The sequence below is a fragment of the Salvelinus alpinus genome, chromosome 2 (genome assembly GCF_045679555.1).
Source record: "Salvelinus alpinus chromosome 2, SLU_Salpinus.1, whole genome shotgun sequence".
Lineage (NCBI taxonomy): Eukaryota > Metazoa > Chordata > Actinopteri > Salmoniformes > Salmonidae > Salvelinus > Salvelinus alpinus.
This window is the reverse complement of record NC_092087.1, coordinates 50,993,882-51,012,397: the sequence shown is the minus strand read 5'-3', so window position 1 is coordinate 51,012,397 and position 18,516 is coordinate 50,993,882. Positions and strand designations below refer to the sequence as shown.

The 18,516-nt window shown below is 43.0% G+C and overlaps 1 protein-coding gene across 3 annotated transcripts in view; it reads left to right on the top strand.

Moving 5' to 3' along the window:
• Positions 1-18,516, top strand: part of LOC139543140 (ubiquitin-associated protein 2-like) — a 37,464-nt gene that overhangs the window by 1,643 nt on the left and 17,305 nt on the right. For 2 of the 3 annotated variants that reach the window (XM_071349362.1, XM_071349370.1), the window contains exons 2-8: positions 3,898-4,035; positions 10,598-10,675; positions 11,484-11,594; positions 14,925-15,093; positions 15,553-15,693; positions 15,781-15,847; positions 15,985-16,082. In XM_071349362.1, coding sequence (XP_071205463.1) covers positions 3,940-4,035; positions 10,598-10,675; positions 11,484-11,594; positions 14,925-15,093; positions 15,553-15,693; positions 15,781-15,847; positions 15,985-16,082 — 760 coding nt within the window. In that variant the 5' untranslated portion in view covers positions 3,898-3,939. The remainder of the gene's footprint in view (positions 1-3,897; positions 4,036-10,597; positions 10,676-11,483; positions 11,595-14,924; positions 15,094-15,552; positions 15,694-15,780; positions 15,848-15,984; positions 16,083-18,516) is intronic. The other variant, XM_071349381.1, reaches the window with a different exon arrangement.

Genomic DNA, 18,516 nt, shown 5'->3' with positions numbered 1-18,516 from the left:
AGCAAAAACCAAGCCATGAGGTCGAAGGAATTGTCCATATAGCTCCGAGACAGGATTGTGTCGAGGCTCAGATCTGAGGAAGGGTATCAAAACATTTCTGCGCCATTGATTGTCCCCAAGAACACAGTGGCCTCCATCATTCTTCAATTGAAGAAGTTTGGAACCACCAAGACTCTTCCTAGAGCTGGCCGCTTGACCAAACTGAGCAATTGGGGGAGAAGGGCCTTGGTCAGGGAGGTGACCAACAACCCGATGGTCACTGACAGATCTCCAGAGTTTCTCTGTGGAGATGGGAGAACCTTCCAGAAGGACAACCATCTCTGCAGCACTCCACCAATCAAGCCTTTATGGTAGAGTGGCCAGACGGAAGCCACTCCTCAGTAAAAGGCACATGACCGCTCACTTGGAGTTTGCCAAAAGGCACCTAAAGGACTCTCAAACCATGAGAAACAAGATTCTCTGGTTTGACGAAACCAAGATTAAACTCTTTGGCCTGAATGCCAAGCATCACATCTGGAGGAAACCAGGCACTGCTCATCACCTAGCCAATACCATCCCTACGGTGAAGCATGGTGGTGACAGCATCATGCTGTGGGGATGTTTTTCAGGGACTGGGAGACTAGTCAGGATCGAGGGAAAGATGAACGGCGCAAAGTACAGAGATCCTCTATGAAAACCTGGTTCAGAGCGCTCAGGACCTCAGACTGGGGCGAAGGTTCACCTTCCAACAGAACAACGACCCTAAGCACACAGCCAAGAAAACCTAGGAGTTGTTTCGGGACAAGTCTCTGAATGTCTTTGATTGGCCCAGCCAGAGCCCGGACTTGAACCCGATCGATCGAACATCTCTGGAGAGACCTGAAAATAGCTGTGCTGTGATGCTCCCTATCCAACCTGACAGAGCTTGAGAGGCTCAGAAGAGAAGAATGGGAGAAACTCCCCAAATACAGGTGTGTAAACGCTGGTCCAACTAACCGAAGCTACATTTCAAGATTGTTTTGATCACGCAGACTGGAATATGTTCTGGTCAGCCTCAGAGAACAACATTGACCTAGACGCTGACTCACTGAGTGCATTTATAAAGAAGTGCATTGAAGATGTTGTACCCTCTGTGACTATTAAAACCTACCCTAACCAGAAACTGTGGATGGATGGCGGCATTCGTGCAAAACTGAAAGTGCGACCCACCACATTTAACCATGGAAAGAGGTTGGGGAATATGTCTGAATATAAACAGTGTAGCTATTCCCTCCGCAAGGGAATCCAACAAGCGAAATGCCAGTACAGGGACAAGGTGGAGTCGCAATTCATCGGCGCAGACACAAGATGTATGTGGCAGGGTCTACAGGAAATCACAGACTACAAAAATAAATCCAGCCACGTCACGGACACTGACGTGCTTCCAGACAAACTAAACACCTTCTTTGCCCGCTTTGAGGATAATACAGTGCCACCATCGCGACCCGCTAATAAGGACTGCGTTGCTCTCCTTCTCCGTGGCTGACGTGAGTAAAACATTCAAACGTGTTAACCCTCGCAAGGCTGCTGTCTCAGACGGCATCCGTAGCCGCGTCCTGAAAGCATATGCAGACCTGCTGGCTGGTGTGTTTACGGACATATTCAATCGCTCCCTATCCCAGTCTGTTGTCCCCTCATATTTCAAGATGGCTACCATTGTTCCTGTACCCAAGAAGGCAAAGACAACTGAACTAAATGACTACCGCCCCGTAGCACTCAATTCTGTCATCATGAAGTGCTTTGAGAGACTAGTCAAGGATCATATCACCTCCACCTTACCGGCCACCCTAGACCCACTTCAATTTGCATACCGCCCCAACAGGTCCACAGACGACGCAATCGCCATCATACTGCACACTGCCCTATCCCATCTGGACAAAATGAATTCCTATGTAAGAATGCTGTTCATTGACTACAGCTCATCAGTCAACACCATTGTACCCTCCAAGCTCATCATCAAGCTGGAGGCCCTGGGTCTCAACCCCACCCTGTGCAATTGAGTCCTTGACTTTCTGACGGGCCGCCCCCCCAGGTGGTGAAGGTAGGAAACAACGTCTCCACTTTAATGACCCTCAACACAGGGGCCCCACAAGGGTGCGTGCTCAGCCCCCTCCTGTACTCCCTGTTCACCCACGACTGCGTGGCCATGCATGCCTCCAACTCAATCATCAAGTTTGCAGGCGACACGACAGTAGTGGGCTTGATTACCAGCAACGACGAGGGCACTCGGAGTGTGGTGTTAGGAAAACAACCTCTCACTCAATGTCAACAAAACAAAGGAGATGATCGTGGACTTCAGGAAACAGCAGATGGAGCACCCCCCTATCCACATCGAAGGGACAACAGTGGAGAAGGTGGAAAGTTTTAAGTTCCTCGGCGTACACATCACAGACAAACTGACATGGTCCACTCACACAGACAGTGTGCTGAAGAAGGCGCGACAGCGCCTCTTCAACCTCTTCAATAAAAGACACCTCAGGAGGCTGTTCACACAGTGTTCACATTGCCTGTTCACACCGCTACCATCCAGAAGGAGAGGTCAGTACAGGTGCATCAAAGCTGGGACCGAGAGACTGAAAAACAGCTTCTATCTCAAGACCATCAGACTACTAAACAGCAATCACTAACTCAGAGAGGCTGCTGCCAACATGGAGCCCCAATCACTGGCCACTTTAATAAATGGATCACTAGTCACTTTATACACTGCACTCTAAGTAATGGCACTTTAATAATGTTTACATATCTTACATTACTCATATCACATGTATTTCATACCATCTATTGCACCTTGCCTTTGCCGTTCGGCCATCGCTCATCCATATACTTACATGTACATATTCTCATTCACCCCTTTAGATTTGTGTGTATTAGTTAGTTGTTGAGGAATTGTTAGATTACTTGTTAGATATTACTACACTGTCGGAACTAGAAGCACAAGCATTTCGCTACACTCACACTAACATCAACATCTGCTAACCATTTGTATATGACAAATAACATTTGATTTGATTTAGGGTCATACCCAAAAAGACTTGAGGCTGTATTCGCTGCCAAAGGTGCTTCAACAAAGTACTGAGTAAAGGGTCTGAATACTTATGTAAATGTTCTATATTATATATACATTTTTTATTATTATAATATATGTATTTTTAAAAAATAAATTTGAAGAAGAAAAAATCACCATGTTTTTGCTTTGTCATTATGGGGCATTGTGTGTAGATTGATGAGGGGAAACAACAATTTAATCAATTTTAGAATAAGGTTGTAACGTAACAAAATGTGGAAAATGTGAAGGGGTTTGAGTACTTTACGAATGCACTGTATATAGAACTAGCCCATTAATGGAATAAAGGAGCCTAACGTTATTCATTATAGTCAAGGACCCTACACGTTCTGTTTAAAGGCGACTTGTCTCTAAGCCAAAACAGTCAAATACTTAATCTAGCTAAATGTGAATTGATTCTCAATTATGGTAAGGTTCTAGAAACATAGACAAATCCCTCTACTTTCATATCACGTCAAAATAATTTCACCAATGCAAAATACACGTTTACTCTACACTGTTTTAACAGTTGCACCCGACACTCAGGATTGCACAATCCCTCCAACCGTGTTGATGTGGGGACGTGTTTGATACAGGCTACTCATGAGTATATACACACACACACACACACCAGGGAATGCATTTCAGCTCAGAAGAAACTACAAAGGGAATCAGGACTATTTGAACAACCTAGGCCTAACGTATAACAGTAGGCCTATTTGTCTTATCTTATACCTGCCTGCAGTGAATAGGGCAAATAATGTAAGTGACATTAATTTTTATCCACGCTTTTCTCCCCCCCACCAACCCCTCTCCGCCCTCTCCCTGTCTTCCAGATTTTTCTATTTTGTACATACATTGTTTTGTATATACTGTATATGATGACATCGTTGGGCGGCGACAAAGCCCGGGGCACTCGGGACAAAGCGCTGCCTGCTGCCACACACGCAACTCAACCACAGAAACAGCTCCAGGTGAGTGACACACACACACACAACATGTGTTTTCCACTAGCGCCAGTTGTCGGCTATACAACTGATTTACAGACTGATTTTCAGCCGTGTAAATGTTCCACTTAAATTAACTAGGCTACTTTTCAGTTTGCTTCTTAGAAATAAGTCTGCAGAGCGCTCCCCTGCTAGATCAAATCATACGTTATTTGTCACACGCGCCGAATACCACAGTGAAATGCTTACTTACAAGCCCTTAACCAACAATGCCGTTTTAAGAAAAATAAGTGTTAAATCAAAAATAAAAGTAACAAATTATTAAAGAGCAGCAGTAAAATAACAACAGCGAGGCTATATACAGGGGGTACCGGTACAGCGTCAATGTGAGGGGGCACAGGTTAGTCGAGGTAATTGAGGTACAATGTACATTTAGGTAGAGTTAAAGTGACTGTGAATGAATATGCATCTTCTAGCGATCTATTATTAGGATAGGCGCCTGTCGGTCACAAAGTGAGCGGTGACAGGGAAACACTGCCTCTTGGCATCTGGGTGTGTGCGCTGTGGTTGCAGTCATATTTATTTACACTGAGGGAGAGGGCGTGAATTTGCAGGTCCCATATAATGTGGTGACAATGAGTCAATCCACTTAGAATATTGTTTTTCTGGCACATTCATTTATTTTATTTCGCGTGCAGGGTCCAACATTCACAACGCTGGCCAGTAAAAAGGTTGGGCCAGTGGATCTCATCAGTCACTTCCCGACAGGACCAGTAACTTTTCAGCGCAGTTTTGCATTCCGGTTCAACATTTACCTGCTCTGTCGCAGTCTATCATTGAAGACTACACACACAAATGTCATGCTACACTGAACAAAAATATAAACGTAACATGTAAAGTGGTCCCATGTTTCATGAACTGAAATACTATCCCAGAAATGTTCCATACGCACAAAAGCTTATTTCTCTCATTTTGTGCTCAAATTTGTTTACATCGCTGTTAGTGACCATTTCTCCTTTGCCAAGATTATCCATCCACCTGACTACCCCTACCAACAGCTCTGCACCCCCTACAGCAACTTGCCCAAGCCCCCCCCAGCTTCTTCTTCACCCAAATCCAGACAGCTGATGTTCTGAAAGAGCTGCAAAATCTTGATCCCTACAAATCAGCTGGACTAGACAATCTGGACCCTCTTTCTAAAATTATCCGCCAAAATTGTTACAACCCCTATTACTAGCCTCTTCAACCTCTCTTTCGTATTGTTTGAGATCCCCAAAGATTGGAAAGCTGCCGTGGTCGTCCTCCTCTTCAAAGGGGGAGACACTCTAGACCCAAACTGTTATAAACCTATATCCATCCTGCCCTGCCTTTCTAAAATCTTTGAAAGCCAAGTTAACAAACAGCTCACCGACCATTTCGAATCCCACCGTACCTTCTCCGCTATGCAATCTGGTTTCAGAGCTGGTCATGGGTGCACCTCAGCCACGCTCAAGGTCCTAAACGATATCATAACCGCCATCGATAAAAGACTGTACTGTGCAGCCGTCTTCATCGACCTGGCCAATGGTTTCGACACTGTCAATCACCGCATTCTTATTGGTAGACTCAATAGCCTTGGTTTCTCAAATGACTGCCTCGCCTGGGTCACCAACTACTTCTCAGATAGAGTTCAGTGTGTCAAATTGGAGGGCCTGTTGTCCGGACCTCTGGCAGTCTCTATGAGGGTGCCACAGGGTTTTATTCTCGGGCCGACTCTTTTCTCTGTATATATCAATGATGTCGCGCTTGCTGCGGGTGATTCTCTGATCCACCTCTACGCAGACGACACCATTCTGTATACATCTGGCCCTTCTTTGAACACCATGCTAACAAACTTCCAAACTTTCCTTCCAGACTCACATTAAGCATTTCCAACCCAAAATGAAATCTAGAATCGGCTTCCTATTTCGCAACAATGCCTCCTTCACTCATGCTGCCAAACATACCCTCGTAAAACTGACTATCCTACCGATCCTTGACTTTGGAGATGTCATTTACAAAATAGCCTCCAACACTCTACTCAGCAAACTGGATGTAGTCTTTTACAGTGCCATCCGTTTTGTCACCAAAGCCCCATATACTACCCACCACTGCGACCTGTATGCTCTCGTTGGCTGGTCCTCGCTACAAATTTGTCGCCAAACCCACTTGCTCCAGGTCATCTATAAGTCTTTGCTAGGTAAAGCCCCGCCTTATCTCAGCTCACTGGTCACCATAGCAACACCCATCCGTAGCACACGCTCCAGCAGGTATATTTCACTGGTCATCCCCAATGCCAACACTTCCTTTGGCCGCCTTTCCTTCCAGTTCTCTGTTGCCAATGACTGGAACAAATTGCAAAAATCACTGAAGCTGGAGACTTACTTTAAGCATCTAACTAACTTTAAGCATCAGCTGTCAGATTAGTTTACCGATCACTGTACCTGTACACAGCCAATCTGTAAATAGCACACCCAACTACCTCATCCTCATATTGTTATTTATCTTCTTGTTCTTTTGCACCCCAGTATCTCTACTTGCACATCATCATCTGCACATCTATCACTCCAGTGTTAACGCTAAATTGTAATTATTTTGCCTCTATGGCCTATTTATTGCCTTACCTCCCTACTCTTCTACATTTGCACACACTGTACATAGATTTTTTCTATTGTGTTATTGACTATACGTTTGTTTATGTGTAATTCTGTGCTGTTGTTTTTGTCGGACTGCTTTGCTTTATCTTGGCCAGGTCGCAGTTGAAAATGAGAACTTGTTCTCAACTGGCCTACCTGGTTAAATAAAGGTGAAATACATTTTTAAAAACGAAAAAAAAGGGGTGGCATATCAAGAAGCTGATTTAATCAGCATGATCATTACACAGGTACACCTTGTGTTGGGGACAATAAAAGGCTACTCTAAAATGTGCAGTTTTGTCACACAACACAATGCCACAGATGTCTCAAGTTGAGGGAGCATGCAATTGGCATGCTAATTGCAGGAATGTCCACTGGAGCTGTTTCCAGAGAATTGAATGATCATTCTTTTACCATAAGCCGCCTCCAACTAAGTTTTAGAGAATTTGGCAGTACGTCCAACCGGCAGTGATGTAAAGTACTTAAGTAAAAATACTTTAAAGTACTAGTTGAGTAGTTTTTTTTGTGGTATCTGTACTTTACTTTACTATTTATATTTAACTACTTTTACTTTCACTTCACTACATTCCCAAAGAATACGATTTACTTTTTACTCCATACATTTTCCCTGACACCCAAAAGTACACGTTATATTTCAATGCTTAGCTGGTCAGGAAAATGGTCCAATTCACGCACTTATCAAGAGAACATATCTGGTCATCCCTACTGCCTCTGATCTGGCGGATTAATTAAACACACATGCTTCATTTAAAAATGTGTGTTTGAATGTGCCCCTGGCTATCTGTAAATTAAATATTTAAATAAAATGATGCCGTCTGGTTTGCTTAATATAAGCAATTTGAAATTATTTAAACTTTTACTTTTGATACTTAGGTATATTTTAAAACAAATACTTTTAGACTTTTACTCAAGTGGTATTTTACTGAGTGACTTTTACTTAAGTCATTTTCTATTAAGGTATCTTTACTTTTACTCAAGTATGACAATTTGATACTTTTTCCACCACTGCCAACCAGCATCACAACTGCACACCACATGTAACCACGCCAGCCCAGGACCTCCACATCTGGTATTTTACTCATCAGAGTTACTCATCAGTAGCCTACCGAATTGCATCAGTACGAGAACTGTTAATTTGGCAACCTAATTTGCATACTGATAGACTTTTTTGTGATTTATCTGCAGATAAATTGTGAAAACATTTGATGAAGATGGTGAATCCTCTTTACTGCAGAAACATTAGATGGACTAGTGGAGAGAGAGCATCAATCTGGATTTAATTTTTAAAAAGCTAATGATACTTAGTTGTGGCCAAATATATTGGCACCCTGGCACTTTTCTTAAATAATTCCCAATTTTTTTCTGAAATAAGTTAAAATTGAAAAACACTTTTGGTCTCCACACCTTGTTATTGGAGTTAAAACATTGCACAACACATTTTATTTTTGGAAACTTAAGTTAGCTATTTTTAATTTAGAAAATAAAGGCATGGACAAGGCTCTCCAGACAAAATTATTACTCTCTCTGGACAAAACTATTGGCAAGATGGACAAAATTATTGGCGCCCAGGAGCTACCACTTAGTTGCACAGCCTTTGGGCAAGATAACTGAGAAAGACATTTATTGTAGCCATCATTGAGCCATTACTGGCAATTTGGCCCACTATTCAGCAGCAAACTGCCCAAATTATTCGATGTTTGAGGGATGCCTTCAACCAACGGATGTTTTCAGATCTTACTACAAGTTCTTGGATGTGATTCAGATCTGGACTCTATGCTGGCCATTTCAGAGCAGTCGATAGTTAAATCTTGAACCGTTCCTGGGTGCTATTTGATGTGTGTTCAGGGTTGTTGTCCTGCTGGAAGACCCACAATCTTCAATGGGAAAACTATTTTTGGACTTGGTTGAACATTGGACTCAAACACCTGATAATCAGCTGATTTCATGATGACTTGTGCACGTTCAAGGCCCCCAGTACCAGAGGTAGCAAACAACCCTACAGTATTATCAAACCTCCCCATGTTTGATTGTAGGGGGGGGGGGGGTGTTATTTTGAGTGAATGCTCAATTTGGTCATCAGTAGAATGGTGCAGCAAGCTCATTTGAGGCTACAAGAAGCATTTGTCGGCAGTTAGCTTGGCCAAAGGCTGTTCAACCAAGTACTAGCTCTGAGGTGCCAATAGTTTTATCCATGCCATTTGTCTTCATTTTCATTTTCTAAATGAAACATTTAAGCTGATGGTTACAGAAATAAAATGTATTCTGTAATGTAGAAAATCCAATAAGGTGTGGAGACAAAAAAAAATCTAAATATATCATTTAGAAATAAGATATTATTTAAGAAAAGTGCAAGGGTGACAATATATTTGGCTGCAATTGTATATGGTATTTTGAAAGATATTGATATATACAGTGGCTTCAGAAAGTATTCACACCCCTTGACTTTTTCCAAATGTTGTTGTGTTATAGCCTGAATTTAAAATGGATTAAATTGAGATTTTGTTTCACTGGCCTACACACAATACCCCATAATGTCAAAGTGGAATTCTGTTTTTAGAAATTGTTACAAATTAATTAAAAATTAAAATATGAAATGTCTTGAGTCAATAAGTATTTGTTATGGCAAGCCATAAATTCTGTCATCAAGGGTGGCTACTTTGAATAATCTCAAATATAAAATATTTTTTGATTTGTTTAACACTTGTTTGGTTACTACATGATTCCATATGTGTTATTTCATAGTTTTGATGTCTTCACTATTCTACAATGTAGAAAATAGTCAAAACAAAGAAAAACACTTGAATGAGTAGGTGTATCCATACTTTTGACTGGTACTGTATATGTTTTGTGCTCTATCACTCCCCTATTACTAACTACAAATTATCTATAACTGGGCTAATAACTCACTAACCAGCAAAGGATATGAACAAACCGTCTATTTGCGTATAGGCCTACTGGAGCTCTGATTGTTTATGCCGCACCGGTCTGTGTAGAGTATGGGCTGGGTAGTGCATGTCAATGCAATACAATCCTACTCCGATGCGTTCTGCATTCAACAAAATCTCTTGTATAGTTTTGTTTTGCATTGAAAGTGGCTAATATTGTATTGATTCGATCACAATTGCCACAGTAAAGGGAAACGTTTAACTCTAGAACAGTGGTCACTTTGAGTCAAAATGCAAGCCGAGATCTACCGCTCAGATTATTATTTTTTGAACATGACTTAAAACACGTGACCACTGCTCTAGATCTTCTCTCTATGGGCTAATATTTCTGCGCGACAGTCTCTTGGCTACTACGCGCGCAGCTTAGAGGGAACATTGACTGTAGGTCTACTGATTTACTCAAAGTGTTGACAATGGAGCAGTCAACTGCTGCTTTCTCTTTAGCAAAGCCCATGTTTAACACCTGCTTCATTCTTCAATCATACCTGTCTTGCTGTTAGCTGAGAAAATACCTCTCAAAAGGAAGCTTGAAGCCGGTGGAAGTCAGGACTTAAAGTATTCTTTAAAGGCCCAGTGCAGTCAAAATGACATTTTCCTGTATCATATTGTACAAGAGCTGATGAAACTAACACTCTAAAAGTGTGAAAAAATGTGATCAGTGTTATTTCCTGATAGTTGCTGGTTGAAAATGCAATCTAGCATTAGAATGTACCAGAGGCCACCAAAATAGAGCTTGTTTGGCAAGCATTTCTTAACCTGGGGGACAAGCCCCTCTGGAACCACCCCGGCTGCTACTTTTTCTATTTTACACGCACACAGTACAACTTGCTCAATCATACATAGCGGGTCTTCAAGTGGTAAATCATTTCTCCAAAACAATTCTTCTCCCTCTCCTTCTCTCCTCCCTCTGTTCCTTTCCTTCTTCTCATCTTTATAACCTCCCCCACTTCCTTCTCATCCATTTTGCAGGCGACTGCAGAGCAGATCCGACTCGCCCAGATGATCTATGACAAGAATGATGCTGAATTTGAGGATAAAGTGAACCAGGTGAGTGGGCAGGAATTCGCAGAGGCCATTGTGACAGCTCTGAATGATGGCCTGTGTGTGTTGTGGTATTTGTTTCACATTAAGAGAGAATACCTGTGACTGCATGTGCAGTCAAGTCAGAGTGTGTGTGTGTGTGTGTGTGTGTGTGTCTCAGTGTGTGTCTCAGTGTGTGTGTGTCTCAGTGTGTGTGTGTCTGTGTGTGTGTCTCAGTGTGTGTAGTGTATTTGTATCAAATGTCTGTATAGACAGGGTCATTGTACACTGAGTATGCAAAACATTAAGAACAGACACACCACATGAATCCAGGTGAAAGCTATGATCCCATATTGATGTCACTTGTTAAGTTCACTTCAATCAGTGTAGATGAAGAGGAGGAGACGGGTTAAAGGAGGATTTTTAAGCCTTGAGACAATTGAGACATGGATTGTGTGTGTGCGCCATTCAGAGGGTGAACAGGCAAGATAAAAGTGCCTTTGAATGGGGTATGTTAGTAGGCCCACCGGTTTTGTGTCAAATACTGCAACGCTGCTGGGTGTTTTACACTCAACAGTTTCCTGTGTGTATCAATAATGATCCACCACGCAAAGGACATCTAGCCAACTTGACACAAGTGTGGGAAGCGTTGGAGTCAATATGGGCCAGCGTCCCTGTGGAGTGCTTTCGACACCTTGTGGAGTCCATGCGCCGATGAATTGAGGCTGTTCTGAGGGCGGGGGGGTGCAAGTCAATATTAGGAAGATGTTCTTAATATTCTATTATGTTTCATTGGATTCAAATAAATCATTCAGATGTGTATGTATGTCCACAGCTGATGGAGGTGACAGGAAAGATCCAGGATGAGTGCATGGTAGCGCTCCACGACTGCAACGAGGATGTCAACAGAGCTATCAACTTCCTCCTTGAGAGCACCTCTGATACGGTAGGGCAGAGGGGACTGACGTTAACGCTACCTTTCAATTTCCTTCAGCCACTTTCCTTCGGGTGGCTAGTCATCGCTAGCTTAGCGTCGCTCAGTCACCTCAACTTCCCTGAGACCTGGGTCGTATTCATTAGGCACCAAATGGAAGAAAACTGACTGAAAAAGGGAGGGACTAGCCTACCTGAACTTGTCCAATAAGAAACGCTTTGTTTTCCTAATAAATATGACCCTGAAGTAGCTGTCACACGAACCATAACAGCTGAACTTTTCTGCCTTAGTTTTCTGGTTTAGTGATGCTCATTGTTGACTCAGGAGAGTTGAGTGGCTGGTGGTAGCAGCCACTCTTGCACAGACTCGATGTACACTCACTGGACTCTCACACATACTAAGCTGACACTCCAACACACAGACACACACACAAAACACACACATGCATATTGACGTACACGTGCAGTGCATTCGGAAAGTATTCAGACCCCTTGACTTTTTCCACATTTTGTTATGTTACAGCCTTATTCTAAAATTGATGAGAAAAAAAGTTATTTAATCCATCTACATACAATAACCCATAATGACAAAGCGAAAACAGGTATTTAGAATTTTTATCAAATTTATAAAAAAATAAAAAAATATTTTATCTACATAAGTATTCAGACCCTTTGCTATAAGACTCGAAATTGAGCTCAGGTTCATCCTGTTTCCATTGATCACCTTTGATGTTTCTACAACTTGATTGGAGTCCACCTGTGGTAAATTCAATTGATTGGACATGATTTGGAAAGGCACACACCTGTCTATGTAAGGTCCCACAGTTGATAGTGCATGTCAGAGCAAAAACCAAGCCATGAGGTCGAAGGAATTGTCCGTGACAGGATTGTGTCAAGGCACAGATCTGGGGAAGGGTACCAAAAAATGTCTACAGCGTTGAAGGTCCCCAAGAACACTGTGGCCTCCATCATTCTTAAATGAAAGAAAAAGTAAGCATTTCACGTTAAGGTCTTCGGCGCGTGTGACAAATAGAACTTGATTTGATCTACATCTGTTAGAGTTGGAGCACAGATCTGATAGGATGGGAATTTTATTTTTTTGTTTTACCTTTATTTAACAAGGCAAGTCAGTTAAGAACAAATTCTTATTTTCAATGACGGCCTAGTTCAAGTGCAGAACGACAGATTGTACCTTGTCAGCTCGGGGATTCGAACTTGCAACCTTTCGGTTACTAGTCCAACTCTCTAACCACTAGGCTACCCTGCCGCCCCAAAATATGTTCTCACGTTTTGTAATGGACAGATGACATAATGTACCTAATACAATACTTCTATCTACAGTGGATTGAATCAGCCTGAAGACTTTTTAAAAATGCGCTTTAGGCAATGGATCTCTTAATGACCCTTGACCCTTGCCACAGCCCCTTCCAATCAAGCCCAAGGGTGCCGTGCACATATCTATCCAAGTAAACTAAAAATAGGGGCTTGTGCCAACTGTGCCAGGTGGACTTGTCCAGTTGCATGTTGGGTGATTGAATAAAGGCATATTGTGATTATTATTATTTTTTTACAGGAGGACAATAGAAAAAGTATTATGGCCTCTGAATCTAGGATGAACAACACTTGTCACTTGTTCTGTCAGCGCCTGATTCAGTAGTAAAATAATCGAGGCGTTTCAGAGGAGAGCACAGCAGCACAGATGGTGAAGTGAGAGATATCTCCACTCCGCCACAGTTACGCTGTTGTTGTTTCTTGGAAGTCCTGAAATAGAAAGTGGGTCGTTTTGCTCCTATGTATGTAATCCTCCCATGATATAATCAGCTACTGCTGCCTGCCTGCCCTGTGGCCATTCATCCTTTGATATGTCAATGACATTGTGACACTGCAGTAGGAGGAGTACATAGAGGCCAAAAACATACGTGTCGATTTCATCCGTCCATTTAAATTTTACGTTGACTAGTTCAAGCAGTTGTAGACTTGTAGGATCTGACTTAACTTTTATTCCTGCAATCTGTAGGTCTTTGCCACTCTTTCCTCTCCTCTCCTATCGCATATCCCCTCCCCTTCTCTCACTTCCATTTCCCTTTTTTCTCTATCAAAGCAAATTAGGATCAATAAGGAGAGGTCAAAAGTCAGTGCCTCGCCCTCCCTCGCTCTCTCGCTCTCCTTTGCTCTCTCTAGGTCTCGCTCTCTCAAGCTCTCGCTCTCTCAAGCTCTCGCTCTCTTTAGCTCTCCCTCGCTCTCTTTAGCTCTAGCTCTCTTTAGCTCTAGCTCTCTCTAGCTCTCTTTAGCTTTAGCTCTCGCTCACTCTAGCTCTCCTTAGCTCTCTCTAGCTCTCTATAGCTCTCTCTAGCTCTCTCTAGCTCTCTTTAGCTCTCTCTAGCTCTCTTTAGCTCACTCTCTTTAGCTCACTCTCTTTAGCTCTCTCTGTAGCTCTCTTTAGCTCACTCTCTTTAGCTCTCTTTAGCTCTCGCTCTCTTTAGCTCTCGCTCTCTTTAGCTCTCTCTCTAGCTCTCTTTAGCTCTCTCTCTCTAGCTCTCTTTAGCTCACTCTCTCTAGCTCTCTTTAGCTCACTCTCTTTAGCTCTCGCTCTCTTTAGCTCTCTCTAGCTCTCTTTAGCTCTCTCTAGCTCTCTTTAGCTCACTCTCTCTAGCTCTCTTTAGCTCACTCTCTTTAGCTCTCGCTCTCTTTAGCTCTCTCTAGCTCTCTTTAGCTCACTCTCTCTAGCTCTCTTTAGCTCACTCTCTTTAGCTCTCGCTCTCTTTAGCTCTCTCTAGCTCTCTTTAGCTCTCTCTCTCTAGCTCTCTTTAGCTCACTCTCTCTAGCTCTCGCTCTCTCTAGCTCTCTTTAGCTCACTCTCTTTAGCTCTCGCTCTCTCCATCTCGCTCTCTCTCTCAATTTTCAAATTAAGGGCTTTATTGGCATGGGAAACATATGTTTACATTGCCAAAGCAAGTGAAATGGCTAATAAACAAAAGTGAAACAAACAATAAAAAAACTATTACAGTACACATTACACCACAAAAGTTCCAAAAGAATAAAGACACTTTAGATGTCATATTATGTGCAAATAGTTAAAGTACAAACGTGAAAATAAATAAACATAAATATGGGTTGCATTTACAATGGTGTTTGTTCTTCACTTTTCTTCTGGCAACACGTCACAAATCGTGATGCTGTGATGGCACTCTGTGGTATTGCATCCAATAGATATGGGAGTTGATCAAAATTGGGTTTGTTTTCAAATTCTTTGTAGGGTCTGTGTAATCTAAGGGAAATTTGTGTCTCTATGGTCATACATATTCTCTCTCTCTTGCTCTCTATCGCTCTCTCTCTCTCACAGACCTCATGGGAGACAGTTGGGAAGAAGAAACCCCTAGCGAAGGACGGCCCGACGGAGGGCAAGGAGAACCGGGAGAAGAGAGGAGGAGAGAGAGAGGGCAGCAGGGGCCGCGGGGGGAGCAATCGGAGAGGCAGGGGGGCCAGCAACCGCAGCCGCCAGGTTGAGAGAGGTTAGGGGGCCACGGAATCAAATTCTATGCATATTTCAATGAACAAGGCACTATAACACTAGGCCTAATTGATCACCTAAGAGCCAGGAAGAATGAGAAGTCAGTAAGCTGTCGAGGATTTGAGTTATTCAACCATGGTGTGGTTAGTACATTTACAGTTAGTGTGTTTATTCTCATTGGCGGTACTTTGGATTAGAGAACACTACATAGAGCACTTACTAAGAATGAATAGCCAGCCAATTTGTCATTAAGCAATAGTTCGTCATCAATGCACTATTCAGCAGAATTGCTTACTAGGCAGCACATAGCTTTGTACTGACCTTAATCACTAAATCATCTCTCTGTTGGTCTCCCCACTTCTCTCTCCTTCTCTATCGCTATCCCTCTCTCTCTGTCTCCCTCTTTGTCTCTCCCCACCTCGCTTTCTCGCTCCTTCGCTCTCTCTGTCTCCCTGTGCAGTGCGGCCAGAGGAAAATGGTGTGGAGGCGGTCCCTGGCCCTTTGGACAGAGTGTCAGAGCGAGGTCGCAGGGGGGGAAGAGGGGGTAGAGGTGAGTGTCAATTAGTGGCACTTTCTCATATGTTCCAGTCAACACTCCCAGGTAACTTAAGTGCTCTCTTAACTTCACACAATTTTTCTGGTGCTATGCTTACTATGTGTTGACCTTGTGCGGGTCTGTGTGGTTCAGTCGGATCTGGAGGCAGAGGAAGGGGCAGGGCACCAGCGGGAAGCAGGTTCTCAGCCCAGGGAATGGGGTGAGTTCTGTAATACACACACAAACTCGTACACACACAACTGTCCTTTTCTGGTTCCTCGTACACCAGTTCTTCTTAAACCTAAACCTCACCTACCCCCATTTTCTCTCTCTCTCTCTCTCTCTCTCTCTCCTCAGGACCTTTAACCCAGCAGACTACACCCCAGAACAGAGGACAGGGACCACACAAGGTGACGCTTGGGAGTCAGGGGCCAGCAACAGCACAGATGGGACAGGTGAGGCTTCACACAGAGAAGGATCATGAAACTCTCTGGGTTCTTCAAAAAGTAGTGGTGTTCTTCGTTTTGCTGAAGTCGGTACTGCCGATCTGCCGACTTCTGTCTATAGCGCCCGAACAGTTTTGGCTACACACTAATATGACCCCTCTACGGAAAGATGCGACTCTCAGGAACACTTACATGTCAGTTGTTTTGCTCTAGGACGCTCACAATACTCATCTGAAGGTAGCCCGGTACCAGTTTAAAAAATGAATGGAAGTATACACCGAGTATACAAAACATTAAGAACACCTGCTCTTTCCATGACATAGACTGACCAGGTGAATCCAGATGAAGCTATGATCCCTTATTGATGTCACTTGTTAAATCGACTTCGATCCGTGTAGATGAAAGGGATGATACAAGTTAAAGGAGGATTTTTAAGCCTTGAGACAATTGAGACTTGGATTGTGTATGTGTGCTATTATGAGTATGAATGGGCAAGGCAAAAGGTTTAAGTGCCTTTGAACGGGGTATGGTAGTAGGTGCTAGGCGCTCCGGTTTGTGTCAAGAACTGCAATGCTGCTGGGTTTTTCATGCTCAACCGTTTCCCGTGTGTATCAAGAACGGTCCACCACCCAAAGGACATCCAGCCAACTTGACACAACTGTGGGAAGCATTGGAGTCAACATGGACCAGCATCCCTGTGGAATGCTTTCGACATCTTGTAGAGTCCATGGCCCGATGAATTGAGGCTGTTCTGAGGGCAAAGGGGTGGGGGGTGCAACTCAATATTAGGAAGGTGTTCCTAATGTTTGGTATACTCAGTGTATATGGAAGTACACTACAAAAGTATGTGGACACCCCTTCAAATGAGTGGATTCGGCTATTTCAGCCACACCCGTTGCTGACAGGTGTATAAAATCAAGCACACAGCCATGCTTAGTAGGAGGAAACAATCTCAATTGCATTTCCTTGATTCGTCGCATCCTCTCGTCTCTTTCTCAAAACCCATTAAATGAGAAGGTCAAGGTCCCTCTAGGGCTGTGTTGGTCACAAAATGTTGTCAGCCGGTGATTGTCAAGCAAGTAACTGACAGTCTCACGGTAATTGACCGTTAATCAACATAAACACATTTAGCATATCCTGGCTTCCACACACAGCCTACAAGCCACTGATGCAGGCCTTTGGAACGTCTACATTTTAAAAAGTAATAAATCCATATAATATAGCCTAAACCTTCACAATAAATCCATTATTTATTTTAGACAGGTCTTAAGAAGCATGATATGAAGAAACTGTAGTCTATTTCAGAAGAACAGAATAGCATTATCGGAGTTGTCCTTATGTTGAATAGAAAGGATATTTTCTCCAAATGATTTGAGGGAGTGCGCACATGCAGCTATTCTGTATTGAGCCGTTTTTGTTTTATAAGTATTCCTACATGCTTAATTTAGAGTTACATTAACTTTAGTAGTTCTACAAACGTTGGCCTATATGTTTACATTCTTAATACATTGTAAGGCCGCTAATGATGATTTCAAAAAAGTTTCTTGAAAGGCATGAGTTCTGCTTTGTTTTTTGTGCAGGCTGTACACACTACGTCATTCACAATTTGACAAGCACTTGATAATGCCTAGAATTTCATGGCGGCATCCCCTAAAAAAATCCATGCCTTTTGCGGCCAGTGGCCATTGTGCCCTTCTCCCTGAGTGCTACGCGCTCCGGATCACCTCTCACTCACATGGCTCCATCACGTGATCAGGTCTTTCTTACAGGCTACAAGTGAAGACAGACACATCAGGGACGCAACTGCGCACGCCCTTGTCCAATTCCGAGGTGCATATTAAAGATGTTGGAAGAACTGTCCACATTTACTTATCGTCAGCCAACAAGATAGGTTGGCCTAACGAACAGAAAAAGAACTAGCCTATGTCAATCTACTATCCCCCATAGTACAAAAGTCAACCTATTCTAATCTGCGTGAGAAATAAATATTCAAAACAGTCTGGGACAGTTGTGGGATGCGATAGATCCCAAATTAATACAACCACTAGCATCAACAAAAACATATCCTATAGAAATGTTGTTGCAACATGAGCTCATGGGCTCTCATTAAGTTTTTGATTAGATTTGCATTGATGTCTGAGTGATTAGAGGGACAATAGATTGCTGAGTACCAGGCAGATAGCAATTTTGGTAGGCTACTAATGACCAGCAGCAGCGTCAGGGCTTGGATAAGCCTAATTACCGTGACTAAACGCTCACGTGGAATTTGACTGCCTTCGTGACCGCCAATGTGGCGGTAATACGGTCACCGCAACAGTCCTAGGTCCCTCCCCTCTCAACTTCTTATCCAATGGGTTTTGAGACAAGGAGAGAGGATGTGAATATTCAAGGAAATGCAATTGAGATTCTCCAATTGTTTCCTCCATTTCTCACCGCCCCTCTT